Raw genomic sequence first — 15,902 nt, 5'->3', positions numbered from 1 at the left:
GAGCCTGACTCCGCAGACCCCTGCCCGTGCACCCCTCTTATAGGGCTGTACCGCCGGGCGGGAGGGTGGCTCTCCGTGGCTGCGGGCTGCGGCTGTGCCCGGGAGCCCCCGCGACCTTCAGCCTCTGCGTCCCTTCCCCTGGCCTGAGGGAGCTGAGGGGAGGGAGCGCCGGGGTCGCGGCTGTCTGAGCCAGCGAGATGGGCCTGGCTGCTGTGCGGGGCTGCAGCGAGCGCGGCAGCCGGTGGCGCCCGGTGTCAGGGCAGCAAGGGGGAGCGGCCCGGGAATGGCAAGGGCACCGGGCTGTTCTGATAAAGAAAAGCTGTATAGAAGTGTTTGGGCTCTGAGCCGGCCTCGTTAAGACGCAGTGACTCCAGGGTTTTCTGTCGGTCAGGCGTAAGAAAAGATGACCTTGACTTTCCAAGTCACGTACGGCTAATACTTACGGAGTTTGTTTCATTGAGATTTTTAGCTGTTAGTCCACTTGCAGGCGTGCTTACCTGATTATGCACCAGAGATACATTACTGGATTGAGTTTGCTTAAGAGCGATGTTAATTAGCATAGTACCTGCTGTAGCAATGTCTTGTGTCCCTCTTCTGCGATACCAGCGGCTAGAGCATCTGCCTGGTTTGATTGGTAACCATATGATATGTGTGCTTGTTTTGGGGTGCGTTACAAAACAATATGTTTGTCCTAAACATCAATCCCTCTTAAACGTAAGAAAAATGTATCTTTAAACATTAAAAAGAAAATCACTTTTATTCTAAGTTTGACAAACACTGGAACAGTTTTCCCGGGGAGTTGTGAAGTCTCCATCTGTGAAGGTATTAAAGACCTGACTGGATGCATTCCCCTGATTTGGGCAGGTTGGGGTTGGACTGTGCCATCTCTGCGGTGCCAACCTGAACCATTTAGTGAATCTGGAAGTACACTACTGTAGCCACACCATGCTTTTATGTTACTGAACATCTTAGATGTGAAACTTTAGTCCAGACACAGACAAAATATAAGTGTGCCCTCATGTACTTAGTGTTTTTGTTGTCCTGTGAAAGCACTTCTGAGGCTGGCTCTAATAACTTGCTGATCTAGCTGAAAAATAACTGGAGAGGAAAAAAAAGTATATTTTTATCTAGATCTGTGAACACTAGGGTTAGAAAGTAAGATGCAATAGAGATGTACAGCTGAGAGCAACAACATTACATTACCAACATTTGCACTTTAATATGGTATGGATGTTGTAAAGCATCATTTTGAATAACCAAACAGAGTAGTGGTCTACTCCGAATGTTGTCACTGAGTTTTTGAGTATCTCATTGAGCTGTTTCTTAGCTGAACCAGTGAAGATTCATCTTAATTGGGTACTGCGGATTCATGAACAATTGGTAGAAACTTGTCTGTGATGAATGGTTGTGTTGGCAGGACTGGCAGGACTTTTCTTCACAAGTATTCTGAGGATTTTTCCCTTTTAGAGTCATCATCCTGATGTTTATTGGTTTTTATGGTTAAACCCATTTGAATGAACTCTGAAAATCATAAATGTTCTTCCTTTCAGAACCCCTCATTTACTTACCAGCTCTTGTGTAACCTGTTTTGTACCTTAAGATACAGTGCTCTGAAGGTGCCCGCTCCATGTGTGTATTCACTGTCTGTTGAATGTCCTGAAAGCAGATTTAATAGCTGACAGTGGCATTCCTAAATTCAGTGTCAAGGTTAGTTTGATTTTTCTGTTGATCCTGTCCAACTGACTTTCAGTTCATTAACTGTCCTGTATTGCTTGTTAGGACAAGCAGCCATGGCTGGCCATGACTCGGGATCTCAACACCAGTTCACTGGATTTGCGAAGTACTTCAATTCCTACACCATCACAGGCAGGAGGAATGTATGTGTTACGTATATTAACTGCTGTAGTCTAGGATGATGGTGTTTTCTGGATATTAGACTGAAACTAAACTTTTATCTTTTCCAGTATGTAATAGCAACGTACACGGGCATTGCACTGATCGTCTTGTATTTCAAGCTTAGACCCAAAAACAAAACTCCTGCTGTGGCAGATAAGTAAATGGTAAGTGTGTTCCAGGACCAAAATGTTTCAGCACAAGGCCAAGAAGAAACAGTGATAAGGGACATGTTGCTAACAATCCAGTGTGATTAGAGAGAGAGAAACACAGGCATGTGAACTTTGTATTTATAATTTTAAACCTCAGCTAAACCATAGCATCAGCTTATTTGGGGCATTCTGAATTAAGTAGGTTGTTAAAGGGGGATGTAGTCAATATAGGGTACCAGAATTCTTTTTGTTTTGACATGGTGAATGGGACTACAGACAGCGTGCAGGGATGAAGGGTAAGCAAGGAAGGAGGAATGGAAGGGTTTGCAGTTAGGCATATCAGGCTTTGCCTACAACTATTGGGTGCCTCTGGTCTGACTTTTTGCTGTAAAATAGGAATAACTGTAATAGGAAAAATGACTGCTACTGCTGAACCCATGACACTGTTGCTTTGTATGTTATTGAAATAATAAAATAGGAGTTGAGGACTTGGTCGTATTAGAGAATTCCAAGCAGAGGTTAATGCAGTCTGTTAAACCTTTTGAACAGAATAGAGGAACACCATGCAATGGAGCTATATATATTGCACACCTGACTGTGCAAGGACTGTATAGAAGCGATTGCTCTTGTATAGCAACAACCAAGTGTTACAAAATTGTAGAGTTGCTTTCAAATACAAATTTCCACTGAAATGACATTTCAAAAAAACTATGGGCTGTCTTCATAGTCTTCCAAAAGGGGTAGGAAACAATAAGCTTGAGCATCATTGTGTGTTATAAAGGGACCTCGGTTGTTCCTGTGGATGCTGGAATTTGCCTGCTTGTAACTAAAATTGTTTGGGCTTGGGGAGAGGGGGGGCTCAGTTACTAGTACCACTGTGCAAGACTGCTATGTTTGATCTCTCTTCTCTTGGCAGGTTGCTGGCATGTCTGAACCTCCAATCTGTATCAGTGTAATGCAAGCTGTTGTGGCTAATAAAATTGAAATGATTACTTGTTTTATTTGAAATATGAAATGGTGCAAAAAAATAACAAATGTGAACTTCTTGTTTTTCCTCTGTCAAAAAATGGCTATTTATAGCAGAGATGGAGTAACTGATCCTTGTAATTACAATCTTAACTAAACTCTTCTGTTGTTACAATACATCCTAAAGTGTTCTGAGCACCTGGAAGTAACCTGGGAAAGACCGTAATGCTGGCATAGAGCTTAGAGCTGGTGAAAGTATCTCCACACTTCCATGTCTCAGTGGGTAATGGTGGGCTCACATGGTTTGCATTTACCTGTTTGCTCCTATATTTTTGTACTCCAGGCTAGTAGCTTACATGGAAATCATGACTTCTTCACAATTATTAATGCAGTACAGATGACAACTTCTGTCTCAGTTGTCCATATTTTGCATAGGTCCTGTTTGGTTATCATGCAAAACCTCCCACATTAGACTGATAAATGATGGTATTTGATTTACTTGCCTTTTAGAGATAACTGCCAGAAAGAAAATGGCTTACTTTGATGATGTTAAGCTCTTGTAACCCTGCATGTTTGTAAACAGTCACTGAAGTATTTCAGTTTTTCTTGGACATAGACTCTTAATAAATGGGGCGCTCCTACCACAGTTAAATATATGCAGTCCCCTCCCAGCCCAACACTAAAACTATTTGTTGCATTCTCCAGTGTCTTTCTGTAGCTCAGTACACAGAACCTGCCTTAGATGTCCCCTCAGTGCTGATGTATAAATGTGATTATAGGGCACCACATTTTTCAGATGGGAGCCAGCAGCAGGGTTGACACTGGGACTGCTGGTGCTAAAGAATGCAACTATACTCCCAAACTGAGGGCAGGAAGAGGTAGGCATGGTTGCTTGATAAAAAGGAGAGAGAAATTACAGGTCTCTGTGCTCTCTCACTCTAGTTTATGTATTTTTTTAAGCCATTTGTAGATTCTGGGCTTTCTGATTAAATGCAGTCATCTTCCTCTCCTGTGAGTTTTAATAAATGGCCTTTGCTGTATGCAACCTTCCAGCTGAATACTGGTTGTTGTAACAATGTAATAGATCCAGTTAGCTACAACCTATCATCTACCCTCAGGTGATTTGCCTGAAACACCTTGTCATCACCTGCTTCTGAATTACTTTGTTTCTCTTAGCAGAGTGCTCACAGATAAAAGCACTGCTCTTGCTTCCATTGCAGCCAAGAAGAAAATACTTTCTTGTAACAGAAGACACACAAACTGTGGTTTTAGTATTTATTATAGTATCAAAAGTATAAAACTGTACAAAATATAAAGGCAGAATATGGCAGTGTTGTTTTTAAGCTGTCAAAATTACATGCTTTGTTTTAGGTAACTTGATTCACCACAGTTGTACTTAAGTCCAGCTGGGCCTATCGAGAGCTTGGAAATTTTGTGGGGTACCATTACACACACAAAAAAAGAGAGCATAATATTTAGATTTAACATCTTTTTCTTTAAAAAAAAAAACATTTCCAGGTGAGCTTCCTATTCAATTTTCCACCCTTTGCTTTGATGTGTAATGTATAATACACATTACAATACTCGAAGACTTGGAGTCAGAGAAAGGATGAAAAGGGAGGTAGTTCTCCACTTACTCTACCTAGGAAATGTCAAGTCTTGTTTTTATTTTCATTAGAGAGCCAGCAGGTTGTTCAAGTGGCGCAGCCCTTACTGGAAAGTACTGAGGAACACAAAATGGGTTTCCCTCTATACAGGTTGTAAGAGATAAAAAACCCAACAAAACAAGCCTATAATCCTAGCAGACTATGGGCCTGTCTTTTGGTGGTGATGGGTTTTGCTCAAAGACAAGAAGTATACTTCCCAATGTCTTGGATGTTTTAATCTTTCTTAGCAAAAAAGCACTGAGCTTTACTGGTTGTCCAGGAAGCCTTCCTGGGTTACAGTTTTTGTGGGTGGAAATTGTTACTGCAACAGATGAGCTGGCCTTTCAAAAAACAAACTGATAATACACTTCGGTCTGATTAATCCTTTTACTCTGCAGTGTTTTGACTTCTTGGCTAGTTTTGCCTTTTGCAATATTAAACCTTACGCAGAAATGATAAAGGTTATTAAAGTTCTTTTACATCCAATACAATGTAAAAGGGTTTAAGTCAACTTTTTGAATAATGGGTATTTCAGTTATGCCTCAGTCGTGTCCCCCCTCCTTTTTCAGACAATAAAGTATGAAGGTAAATTAAGTTCACATTGCACTTATGGTTGCTTGTCACACAGCACTGGCTACCTCTAAGAACAGAATAACAAAATCTGTGTTTCTCGTAACTCAAAAGAGTACAGGAGTTTGAAATCTTCTCAGGACTTAGTACTCAGATGCACAAACCCCATATGCGTCATTTTACAGCAGTCCCCCACAGGACTCTGCCTGCAGGACCTACTCTTCCAATGCCCTGTTTGTTGCTAGGATACTCTCACCATACCTGTTGCCCAGCCCAGGCTGTAGCGAATTAAACTACATTCTTCTTTCCTGAAACTGAACAGTTTTCTCTTGTGTTTGAGACAGATTAAACATCTGCTAACCATAAATTAAGTGCTTTAAAAAAATCATTTGAGAACAGATAATAAGGCTGTTAAATTTCCCCAAGTTTCACCAGAGCTCAATATCATCTCCAAGATGAGACAGCCGTTTTCATATACATGTATATATATTTTTTTTTTTCAAAAGCACCACAAACAATTCCTTCTTTTACAGCCACGATGTCTTGTCAATCTTCAGCATTTTCAAGGTGTAGATAAATATGAAATAGCAGAACTGAGAGATGCTGTTTGCATTAGTTCATATAGTTTTGTTCCTAGTGGAATTCACCTGTACAAGACATTCCTCCTTATCTCACATCCTGAGGTCATGAATGCAGTGACTTGGCACAGTCAGTCTTGCAGGTTTCAGATTCACTGTGAACTGTAGGCTCCTGCAGCCAGCAGCAAGTTTCTGCGTGTAAAATGGAGGTGTACAACCGGGGTTGATTTGGTCATGTATGTACCTAGTAACAAGTCCTGTGAGTTTTCAGGCAAGTTTATATGTCCAGTAGCTGTAGTAAAGTCATCGGTTTCTAAATCTTCAAATGCCTTCACAGCATCCCACAGGCGAACTGTGTTATCCATTGAACCTAAAAACGAAAATGAGCAATACTTTGAAGCCTATTAATAAACAAGGTATACAAAAAAAGTTAGTGGGGAGCAAGTTAACAAAAATTAAAGCTCAAAAAGCAGGTTTTCTCATAACTGTAGGCTTATGCCCTCATCCTGCAAGGAAACAGACTTTCACAAGCCTCTAACACATAAGTTACCAGGATTTCAGCTTTTCTGTAATCACCCAAGTGTCCTGGGGTTAAAGCACAAAGAACTACTCTCTCAAAACGCCTGGGTTTGGATTAGATAACCTAGCACTGAAAAAGCAGGACGCTCCTGTGTGCTAGATGCCAATTTCAGCAGATCTTTGATTCTAAGTCACATAATAACAGTTTGATATAGGGAAAATAGCAGAATTTTGCAGGGGCCATATTTCACAGTGCAGTGAAGAACTTGCCTTGTACCAGCAGTTTTAAGTTGCTGGTTTTGCTAAGCAAGTGATTCTGCTTTGTCTTTCACAATTTAAGCAGCCAATTCTTCAGATGTATGGAACACAATGTATGGAACACAACAGAAACTTCACTGTTTCCAGTGAATTTTACCTGATGCTAAAATCTCTCCATCTCTACTGAATCTGAGGGCATAGACAGTGTCGGTGTGCCCTTTCAATTCTCCAACCATCAAGCCGTGTCCAATATCCCACAGCAGAACTCTTCCATCTGTTGCTCCAGTAGCCAGGAATCGTCCATTAGGAGAAAATGCCAGTGAATGAATTGGTCCCTAAAACAGACATTTGAGAGGGAACAACAAGCAAGCCAATTAAATCTACCCACATTCAGTCAGTCAAGCCACAGGCATTCTGAACGCTACTCTTCAGAATCTCATCACAGAAATAAAACCACTTTCACACTGCAAGTGATAACACCCTTTACCTTATGTCCAGTGAATATTCTGACACAATTCCCACTCAAAACATCCCAGAGCCGTATAGTCCTGTCTGCTGAGCCTGTGGCAACATAATTGGAGTTTGGATGGAATCGGGTACACGTCACATCAGCAAGATGACCAGCAAATATTCGTAAAGGCTGGTAGTGATCTGTTGCCCACAGACTGAAAAGAAAAGCTTTTATTAGTAAGAACCCTGATGAAGTTCAGTATCTGCACCTCTTAGAGCGGGTCCAGAGGAGAGCCAGAAAAATCATCAGAGGGATGGAACATCTCTCCTGTGAAGACAGGCTGAGAGAGTTGGGATTGTTCAGCCTGGAGAAGAGAAGGCTCTGGGGAGACCTCATAGCAGCCTTTCAGTACTTAAAGGAGGCTTATAAAACTGATGGGGACAAACTTTTATCAGGGCCTGTTGCAATAAGACATGAAGTAATGGTTTTAAACTAAAAAAGACTTAGAATAGATATAAGGAGGAAATTTTTACAATGAGAGTGGTGAAACACTGGAACAGATCGCCCAGAGAAGTGGTAGATGACCCTTAAAACATTCAACAGGGCTCTGAGCAGCCTGGTCTAGTTGAAGATGGACCTGCCCATTGAAGGAGGTTGGACTAAAAGACCTTTACAGGTTCCTTCCAACCCAAACCACTGAGGAATAAAAAGAAGTGGTTTCTTACTGTTCAGTTTATTGAATTAGCATGATCTGTTTTGGAAAAGTGTGCTTTTCCAAAGCATACTTCTCTAAAGGGAGAAATTAAGAATATTCTGTCAAGTTGTTAAACAAACCAGAAGAGAATACTTCTAATCAGATAGTAACACAAGAGAAATACCATCTCTTTAGTTGTCAGATAACCTGATGCATGTTGAAAAAACAACCTACATTAAAAAATTTGTTCAGTATTTTAACTGACATGAAATAAAATGTATTTCCAGTATTAGGGCAGGCTGGATTATATCAAGTAATCACTTTCAGGGTTAATTCGCCCCAAACCAACCCAGACAAGTAAAAACCCATCCATCTTCTTACCGAGCCACTCTGTCATGTCCCCCCGACACGAAGTAATAACCGTAAGGAGAGAATTGCGTATCCCATACTGGGTAGTTGTGTCCTTTATATCCCACCAAACATGTGAATGTTTGAAGACTCCATAATCTGACAGTGCCATCCTCAGAACAGGACAAGAGATAGTTCCTGTCACAGGAGAAAGTATAGCATATTACATATCAGACTTGCACACAGACTGTATAATCTTTGCAAGAATGTTGTGAGATGTCTATGTCCCCTGAGCAGCATCTGTTTAGCATATCACATATAAATCAGCATTTTGATGGGGTAAGCAACAGTAACTGATTCAAGCAGAATCCTGTCCTAGGTCCTTATGCAAAAAAGAGATACAATTGGATGTTGATCACTAATTTTGATTACACAGTAACGGTTATGGGCAAAAAAAACAAACCAAAAAACCCACACAAATAGGCAAACAAATAAAACCCCAGCACACAGAGCTGTTATTTACTCAGGAATGCCAGGTATATGAAAAAAAATAACTAGTAAACTGCTATGCTATGTTACTGAAAAAAACCTAAAATCTTTTAATGTCACTCCAAACAAAATTTCAGAAATCTCTCGAAGAAAATTCATATAATGCTCACATTCCCAATTCCAGACTCTATATTTACGTTCCACACAAAGTTCACTTCTCAGCTGTGTTTCTGTGATGAGTGTTTCCTGACTAGACACATGCAAAAGCAAAAGTTTAGACATTTAAAACTTCCTTTCTACTGTCCAGACATTCATAATGACATAACAGTTTTAAATCTATTCTTTTAAAGATACCATTCAATAAATTTTGAAAATTACGTCTCAGTAGAATATGAGAAACTGGAAGAAGTGCAACGATGGTACTCAGTCTGGTTTTATGTTTTGCAATACTGTAAGTGAAATCACTGCTGTAGTTGTTCTTCTCTACAATTCAGTTAGTTCAAGCCCAACTTAAACAGTTTGCAAAAAAGATGGTCTATTTTGCCATCAAAGTCCTAAACCTCAAAAAAGGTGCTGGCACCCTCAGCTCCAGTTGATTTCAGCAATAGCTGACAGTGCCCAATACCTGAGCATAATGAACACTTAGACTCAGAGTTTCTTACAAGCTGCATAAACAAGAATTGCTTTAACTATCTGGAGAAAGCCACATGAAGAACATGTTTGCATTCAGTATCATACAATTAAAACTCAAGATTAGCAAATTAATTAGCTCGTAAACTCCTTTTACCTATCAGGACTGAAGCTGGTGCCATAGACAGGTCCACTGTGACCATATAAAATCTTCAATTCACTTGCTGTTTTCTCATCCATGATCCTCTCCAAGACATCGTCTGATTCTTTGTCGATGAGACTAAGGTCTGCAATATAACAAAGTTCATGTATCATAGTAACTGTCAGGAGTTCAAAGATAAATGCCATGAACAGAAAACAAATAATATTCTCTCTAAAAGTACTTGGGAATTGGCGAGTTTGAAATATGCAATGGCACTTGGAAGATTTTTTACCATTGTAAAAGGTGAAAATTACATAATAATCACTCTTCCTTAAGTCTTAACTGAGCTAAAATAAATTAATCCTGACATGTTATTTTTCATACATACATTGTTCAGCCTCCAAACACAATAACATATTCTTTATAGAGATGCCAATTTTTCATGCCTTTCCCCAGGAAGTTAATATGCCACAGCATTCTTTACAGACATGTTTTGACAGCTGCACGCTACACACAAAGTAACTTTCAGTCTGTGAGGCTACTATTTCCTGAACATCATGACCACATCTCAGGTAAACATCAAGGTTAAGAAATGTCTGTGTGGTATCTAGCTTCAACCACAACATATTGTTACATAAACAGCAGAATTAAAGCAGCCTGAATTTGTGTAGGTTTTGAGCTACAGGACATTCTCCTCCATCCTTCTCAGAGTTCTCTCTTATAATTTCCTCCAGAGTACCTCTAGTCTCTCCCCTAGATCACCCTACTACACCCTGTAGTTATCATCCAGTTCAGAAGCAAGATGGCTGGTTCCAAACTGTATGCACCGACCACCTCACACCAGGTGTACACAACCAGACTTCACATTCCTTTACAAATGTTTCTAATGGTAGTATATAAGATGTGATCCAATATACCTGTGCACATACAGTTTCTTCAAAGTCAAAGCATCTAACTGCTGAAGACAACTCTCCTGACCTTGATATCTTTCTCTGTTCGTGCAAAAAACAGCTGTCACAAGTAATGCGTTCTCATATTCAGTGTTATGGTCTGTCTTACCTGCTGCTGTTTTCACGCTACGTAGCTTTTTTGGAGTCACAGACCACACTCTGACAGTAGAATCAGCAAAGCCTCCTACAATCATGCTAGAGTCATCTGTAATATCCACTGCAGTCAAACCCTAAACACAAAATATCCTTTTATATTGTTTGTATATTTCATGATGAATTTCAAATATTACAAAATCCTAAGTCCTAGTAAGAAAATTAACCTTATTTACAAAAATAAAAGGGGACTATTTTAGGATCGACATAAATGTGTAAATTCTTGTGCCATTAAAAATAAAACTGAATGAAGCATGTATGAATGAAGCATATATGAACTGTACGAATGAAGCAGAGCTAACAGCAACAAAACAGTGCTATTATCCAGCATTCTGGTGCAAAACATCTTCTGCATGCTGCAGAATACACTCAGGGCCCACAGGAAAAACAAAAGCAGGTAAAATCAGAGCAAAACCAAGGAACATGGAAATTATATAGTTTAAGGAACCTCTAAAGAGAATTGTTAAAGTTTTGGAACATCAACTTTACAACACTTATTCCAAACACTCCAACAACCCTTGCCAAGGATGCCAAGTCTTCTTTCTTTGTTAAGAGTAGTATCTATAATTTTTATTCCCTTTTCCCAATTACCCAAACTCTTCTTTTACCAACCTGGTAAGCATTAAGGAATGTGTAGAAACAGATGGAGGGCAGACACTCTGGGCCAAGACGCACACGCCGTGCAGCTTCCTTCATGTTCATGACTTTATCTAGCTTGTCAGAGTCTTTCAGTTCAGGTAGAGGAATTCTACAAGCACACATTTTTACAAACTAAAAGCACCTTCCATATCATTAATCAAAACATAGAAAGCAAAACCCTTGCATGCAACCCTACACCTCAATATTCAAATACAAAACAAGAATTAGAATAAATGAAAGACCACGTAGATTAACTGATCAGAGAAAGAGCCGTTAGCTTTAAGACTTTCAAAGAGACAGTGGAACGAGATAAACAATTGAGTATGACCTGAAAAGATAAGTGGATAGCAGAGTAAAGTATTATCAAGGGAAATTCAGATTGCCTTGAAGAGTAAAGACAGAGGGTTATATGCTAAGCTTTCCATTACCTCCCTTAGAAGTCTTACAGCTAAAGCTGTGTAGGGCTGAAATGGCCAAAATGCTAAAAATGTCATGTGAACAGCGATGTAGGTTTGGCATGACATGACTGGATTTAACAGGACTTCTCTACACATCATTCCCTTGGTACCTGTTTTGGGGAGGAGCATTAGGGTCCTGTTTTTTACTTTTTGACCCTACACTGTCTTTTTTAGGTTTTTTCTTCTTTGGCTTTCCCTCCTCATTTTCTCCTTCTTCATCTTCATCATCCAAAGGCACATCAAACTCTGGTTCCTTCAATAAGCCAAAGAAAACCTGGAAGCCAATAAAACACACGACACAAAACAGTAATTGATTTTCTTACTGAGAACTACTTTTTTTTTTTTTTTAATGGAAAGTTTTCAATTTAATAGTCCAAGCACTTCAGAAGTGCTATGTTTAATATTAGTGTGTACATTACAGGTTAGCCCATAACAAATGTAGTACACATTCTGTTGTTTTACTCAGTGACTGATCTGGGTATCTGTAAATTCTCCCACCATCTCTTCACGCTTCCTTACAGCATAATCCCTAGTTTACATAATTTATGTATATAGTACTGTAGTACTATGCTCTCAAGATCTACACAAACATACCCTGTAGTAACAACCGACAGTAAGAATTACATCTGTTGTACAAGAGGAAGCCAGTCAGGTATCCATTTTAAAACCACAGAGTAATTTATGAGTTAGTTCAAGTTTAGTTCAGTGGGCTGAATACAACATTGTCTCTCACAAGGGTTTAACAGTTTCTTCTAAGGTGACACATCTTGTTGATACTGCCAACAAGTATCTGTACAGTTCTCTTCCTTCCGTTCATGCTGTTTTTAAGATCTCAAATGACAGTTATCAGTCTGTACTACGGTAAAAACTAGGAAGAATTGTTCAATTATAAAAGTGCAACAATCTCTGCCTCCTACCTTTGCTTTATTAGCCTCTCGTTTTGCCTCCCCAGCCAAGCTTCCAACCATAGCATCTATCTGTTGTTTACTGCGAGGCATTCCATCAAAGATATCAATGTAAAGATGCTCCTGAACAATGTTCCAGATCTGATTGTTCTGCTTTTCCTGAAGATGCCTCTTCAAGAGTTGGTAAGAGTCACGGGAAATGCGCAGCACAAACTTGCTTGTTCGGAAATCCAGCATGGTCTCGTTACCTTTCATATGTTCTTTTTTCGTTAAGCTGGATAACACACGCAGGTCATCCTGGTAATAGCACTCCTGATCCCCATGAAATCTATAGAAACAATTTAAGATTTATTTCAGAAACATTATCTCCTAAGTGCACACTTCCTTAGATTACTTTAACATGAAACATGTATGTAAGGACCTTTTGGAAGGTACTGACTACAAGAGATTATTTTCTGCCAAATTAAATTGCATCCTGGGGAAGATAAACAAGTGATTTACTGTATACAGTAAGAGCATTTCAACAGTTAAAAAGCAAGAAGAAATCACACAAATGGAACCTTACAATTTCATATGTCCAAAGAGTTCTCACCTGAAGTAAACAGTTACACTGACATGTTTATTTAGAGAAATGAAACCTTAATTTGTGCCATCATAAAATAAAGGTAACTTTTTATTATGCAAGACTACTTGAATGTATTTATATCTGATTCATTATATGAATATGCACATTTTACAGTGTATGTTTTTCTCACTCTCCACTTGTAATAGCTAACATATGTCTAGAGTTTTCCATTTTTACTCAAACCATGTTATAAAATAGTTGTGGCAAGGAACATCTTAACTATTTACAGCACCATTTTTGCTGACCATATTGGAGAGAGACAAAGTTATCAATTCGGATTGAAATATTTCAGAATTGGTCTGAATCCAGACAACAAATTTCATTTTCTTCTCAAGTGATAAAGAAGTGAACCACAGTAAAAGCACAAAAAAATTGTAGATTAGCCACAATTCCTTTAATCTCACTTGAAGAATTTTAATATACATGTTATGACATTAGCAATACGCATAGCGTACATTACTTTGGCATCTCAGTAAAATTTTCCAGTGCTAAAAAAATGATCCCATACTCTTTCCCTAAAGAAGTATCTCTTCATTGATACTTCTTGCAGCACAGAGCTCATCAGTTCACCATACAGATGGTTCAAAGTATGCCCATGTACAGTTCAAAAGCATGATCTTTCTGAGACAGAAGACTGGAAAAGGATTTAAGAACAGTTACTATAATCCATGGTACTGTTACTTCAGATTACCTTTCAAAAAAAGATTTTGCTTCACTCTCATGTTGATTGTATACCAATTCCAAGTACATGTGCACAAAGAGAGGATAAAACAGCTGAGACAATTCCGCTCGATGACAGTCCAGAGAACACTCAATGAAGTGTTTTAATCCACTGTAGTATTCCTCATACTGAGTCGGGTCTCCCTGTTGATTGTAGGCAGACAATACTGCACTCACATCTGGCTGATCTTCCACAACAACACTTCCTCCAACTGCAAAAGCATTAACATAAACAAGAGCTTGTAAAATAGCCTGAAAGACCTAGCATGTATACAGTGGCTAACAACTCCACTTGTAAGCAGAGCAAAACATGACACTAAGTCTTGTGCTTGTTCAGCACTAAGTTTAAACAATACAAGTGAGAGGATGCTAGCACAGTCCAGCAGCCAAATCTCCCGGCACCTTTAGCCTTCGTGCTCTCCCTGCCAACAGTTGCCTATAAGGTATTATAGTGTCTTACCCAATTAAAATCGTAAGCGTAAAGGAAGAAGCCACTAACACCACCAAAAAGGCTATAAAATCTGAAATGAAGAGTGGGATCTTTCTAAGGCTGTAAGATACACCCACTGTAACTATTCTGCTTCCAGTAAACAAGGAAATTAAGTTAATTGAGTGAATAATTCACCAAGCACACAACCATTATAGTACAGTGACTATCACTTGATAATGCTCCGAGAGCTCTGTTCTCCACAGACGTCATTAAACATTTTCACTGTTTTGTCTTCTACACAAAAACAACCTTATCAGGTGATAATAGGAACAAGCTGACTTTACAGGATACATTCACTGGAATTTGGACATAACAGTTTCAGAAATTTCATTATACTATTCTGTAAATGTGCCACACAGCATACCTTGATTAAAAATACTTAAGACTCCAACTATCCAAAAGACATCTCAAGTACCCACCGACTCAATCCAGAAATGTCTAAAGCCTCCTCTCCAAGTAGTCTATGACACTTTCTTCAAATCATATTCTGTACACCAGGTCTCTGTTCCCACCCCTGCAGCCACATTAGACCATCACATCTAAGTACATAGGAAACCTGCAGCTGCCTGCTGAAGATGGGATTCCCTCTCGATATAGGGCACAAAGACAAGGAGAAGCACCTCTCACTTTGGCAGTGCTCCTTGCAAATATGACAGATAACCCAGTCCTTGGTCCCTTGTTTCAGTGGGGCGTCCACAGAAGCCCCTGATCTCTTCCCGAGTTGTATGGGGAAATGATACACCCGGGGTCCCCCCAGAAAGCTGGGACAGTCTCGCTTCCCACCCAAGTGAAGGCCACCCGAAGGGAAGCACGACCTGACACTGACCCCCGTGCCCCACCATCACGGCCAGCCTCCAAAGCTGCGAGAGACACAAAGGCCCCCGAGTCCCTGGAGGTCCGGCAGTGGATGCGGCCCCCATACGCAGCAGCGACCCTACAGTGCCTTCAGGAGCCCCACCCACCTTTCCCTGGCGGAACGGCGGCGACCGTTGCCACCGCGGGGCTGGAGGACGCGACAGTGGCGACATTGCCTCCTGTCGCGGCAGCGGCGCTAACCCGGCTGAGCAGCGCCTCTCCGCCGATGGAATCCGCATCGCCACCCGGGACTCCCTGAAGCCCGGCGCCAGTGGGGCTGAGGACTGCGGAACCGAGGTCATCGCCGAGTAGGCGCGCTTCGCGGCGCAAGATCTCCTCGGACTCGCGGAGGTTGCTACGCCGCAGGAACTGCAGCACAGCCACGAGCGTCTGCCGGTCCAGAGCCGCCGGGGAGGCAGCCGGGCCCGGTGCGGCGGGCTTCGGGGGCGCCGCATCCCCACCGCTCCCCGCCGCCTCTCCTTCCGCCGCCGCGGCCGGGGGAGCGACGGGAACGGCGGCGGCGGCAACTGGAGGAGCAGTGGGGGGTTGTGGCGGCGTCCCCCCCTCAGGATCCGGCTTTACCGCCGTCACCTCCGCCGGCTCCTCATGCAGGGCCGCCATCTTGCATCGCCCTCCATTCCCCAGTAATGGGCTGCCGCCGCAAGGCGGGGATGCTTTTGCGACAGTCAGGGCAAAGGATGAGTATTGCTGCCACTGCCTACCTAGGCGCTGGCGACTTCATTTTGCGACCTGCCAGGAGCGCTTTAGGGT

General features: G+C 41.1%; 2 protein-coding genes across 3 annotated transcripts in view; one reads left to right on the top strand and one right to left on the bottom strand.

Annotated features, from left to right (window-relative positions):
• ATP5MK (ATP synthase membrane subunit k) overlaps positions 1 to 3,038 on the top strand; it is a 272,077-nt gene extending 269,039 nt beyond the window's left edge. For both annotated transcript variants that reach the window (XM_062601894.1, XM_062601892.1), the window contains exons 2-4: positions 1,780 to 1,877; positions 1,965 to 2,060; positions 2,962 to 3,038. In XM_062601894.1, the coding sequence (XP_062457878.1) occupies positions 1,791 to 1,877; positions 1,965 to 2,057 (180 nt within the window). In that variant the 5' untranslated portion in view covers positions 1,780 to 1,790 and the 3' untranslated portion in view covers positions 2,058 to 2,060; positions 2,962 to 3,038. The remainder of the gene's footprint in view (positions 1 to 1,779; positions 1,878 to 1,964; positions 2,061 to 2,961) is intronic.
• Positions 3,039 to 4,272: 1,234 nt separating this feature from the next.
• TAF5 (TATA-box binding protein associated factor 5) lies at positions 4,273 to 15,795 on the bottom strand. Its single transcript, XM_062601877.1, has 11 exons — positions 15,239 to 15,795; positions 13,758 to 13,998; positions 12,454 to 12,769; positions 11,647 to 11,810; positions 11,052 to 11,187; positions 10,396 to 10,516; positions 9,352 to 9,481; positions 8,109 to 8,273; positions 7,070 to 7,247; positions 6,740 to 6,917; positions 4,273 to 6,175 (listed from the first exon to the last, which is right to left on the bottom strand). Exons 1-11 carry the CDS (start codon positions 15,750 to 15,752, stop codon positions 5,958 to 5,960), a joined length of 2,361 nt encoding a protein of 786 aa, XP_062457861.1. The 5' UTR covers positions 15,753 to 15,795; the 3' UTR covers positions 4,273 to 5,957.
• Between the last annotated feature and the right edge of the window lie 107 nt (positions 15,796 to 15,902).

The sequence above is a fragment of the Pezoporus occidentalis genome, unplaced genomic scaffold (assembly GCF_034315485.1).
Source record: "Pezoporus occidentalis ecotype Australia unplaced genomic scaffold, CSIRO_AGI_Poc_V1 ctg73, whole genome shotgun sequence".
In the NCBI taxonomy this organism is placed as follows: Eukaryota; Metazoa; Chordata; class Aves; order Psittaciformes; family Psittacidae; genus Pezoporus; species Pezoporus occidentalis.
Note: the sequence above shows the minus strand (reverse complement) of the source record. Positions and strands in the feature narration are given on the sequence as shown.

Excerpts from the sequence above, each read along its gene's own strand:
- TAF5 (XM_062601877.1), bottom strand. The coding sequence starts at position 15,752 with ATGGCGGCCCTGCATGAGGAGCCGGCGGAGGTGACGGCGGTAAAGCCG. Across the intron at positions 7,248-8,108 it reads GGACATGACAGAGTGGCTCG|TCTGTGGGCAACAGATCACT; the intron begins GTAAGAAGATGG and ends TTTTCTTTTCAG. Across the intron at positions 6,176-6,739 it reads TGGAGAGATTTTAGCATCAG|GTTCAATGGATAACACAGTT; the intron begins GTAAAATTCACT and ends TTTCGTTTTTAG.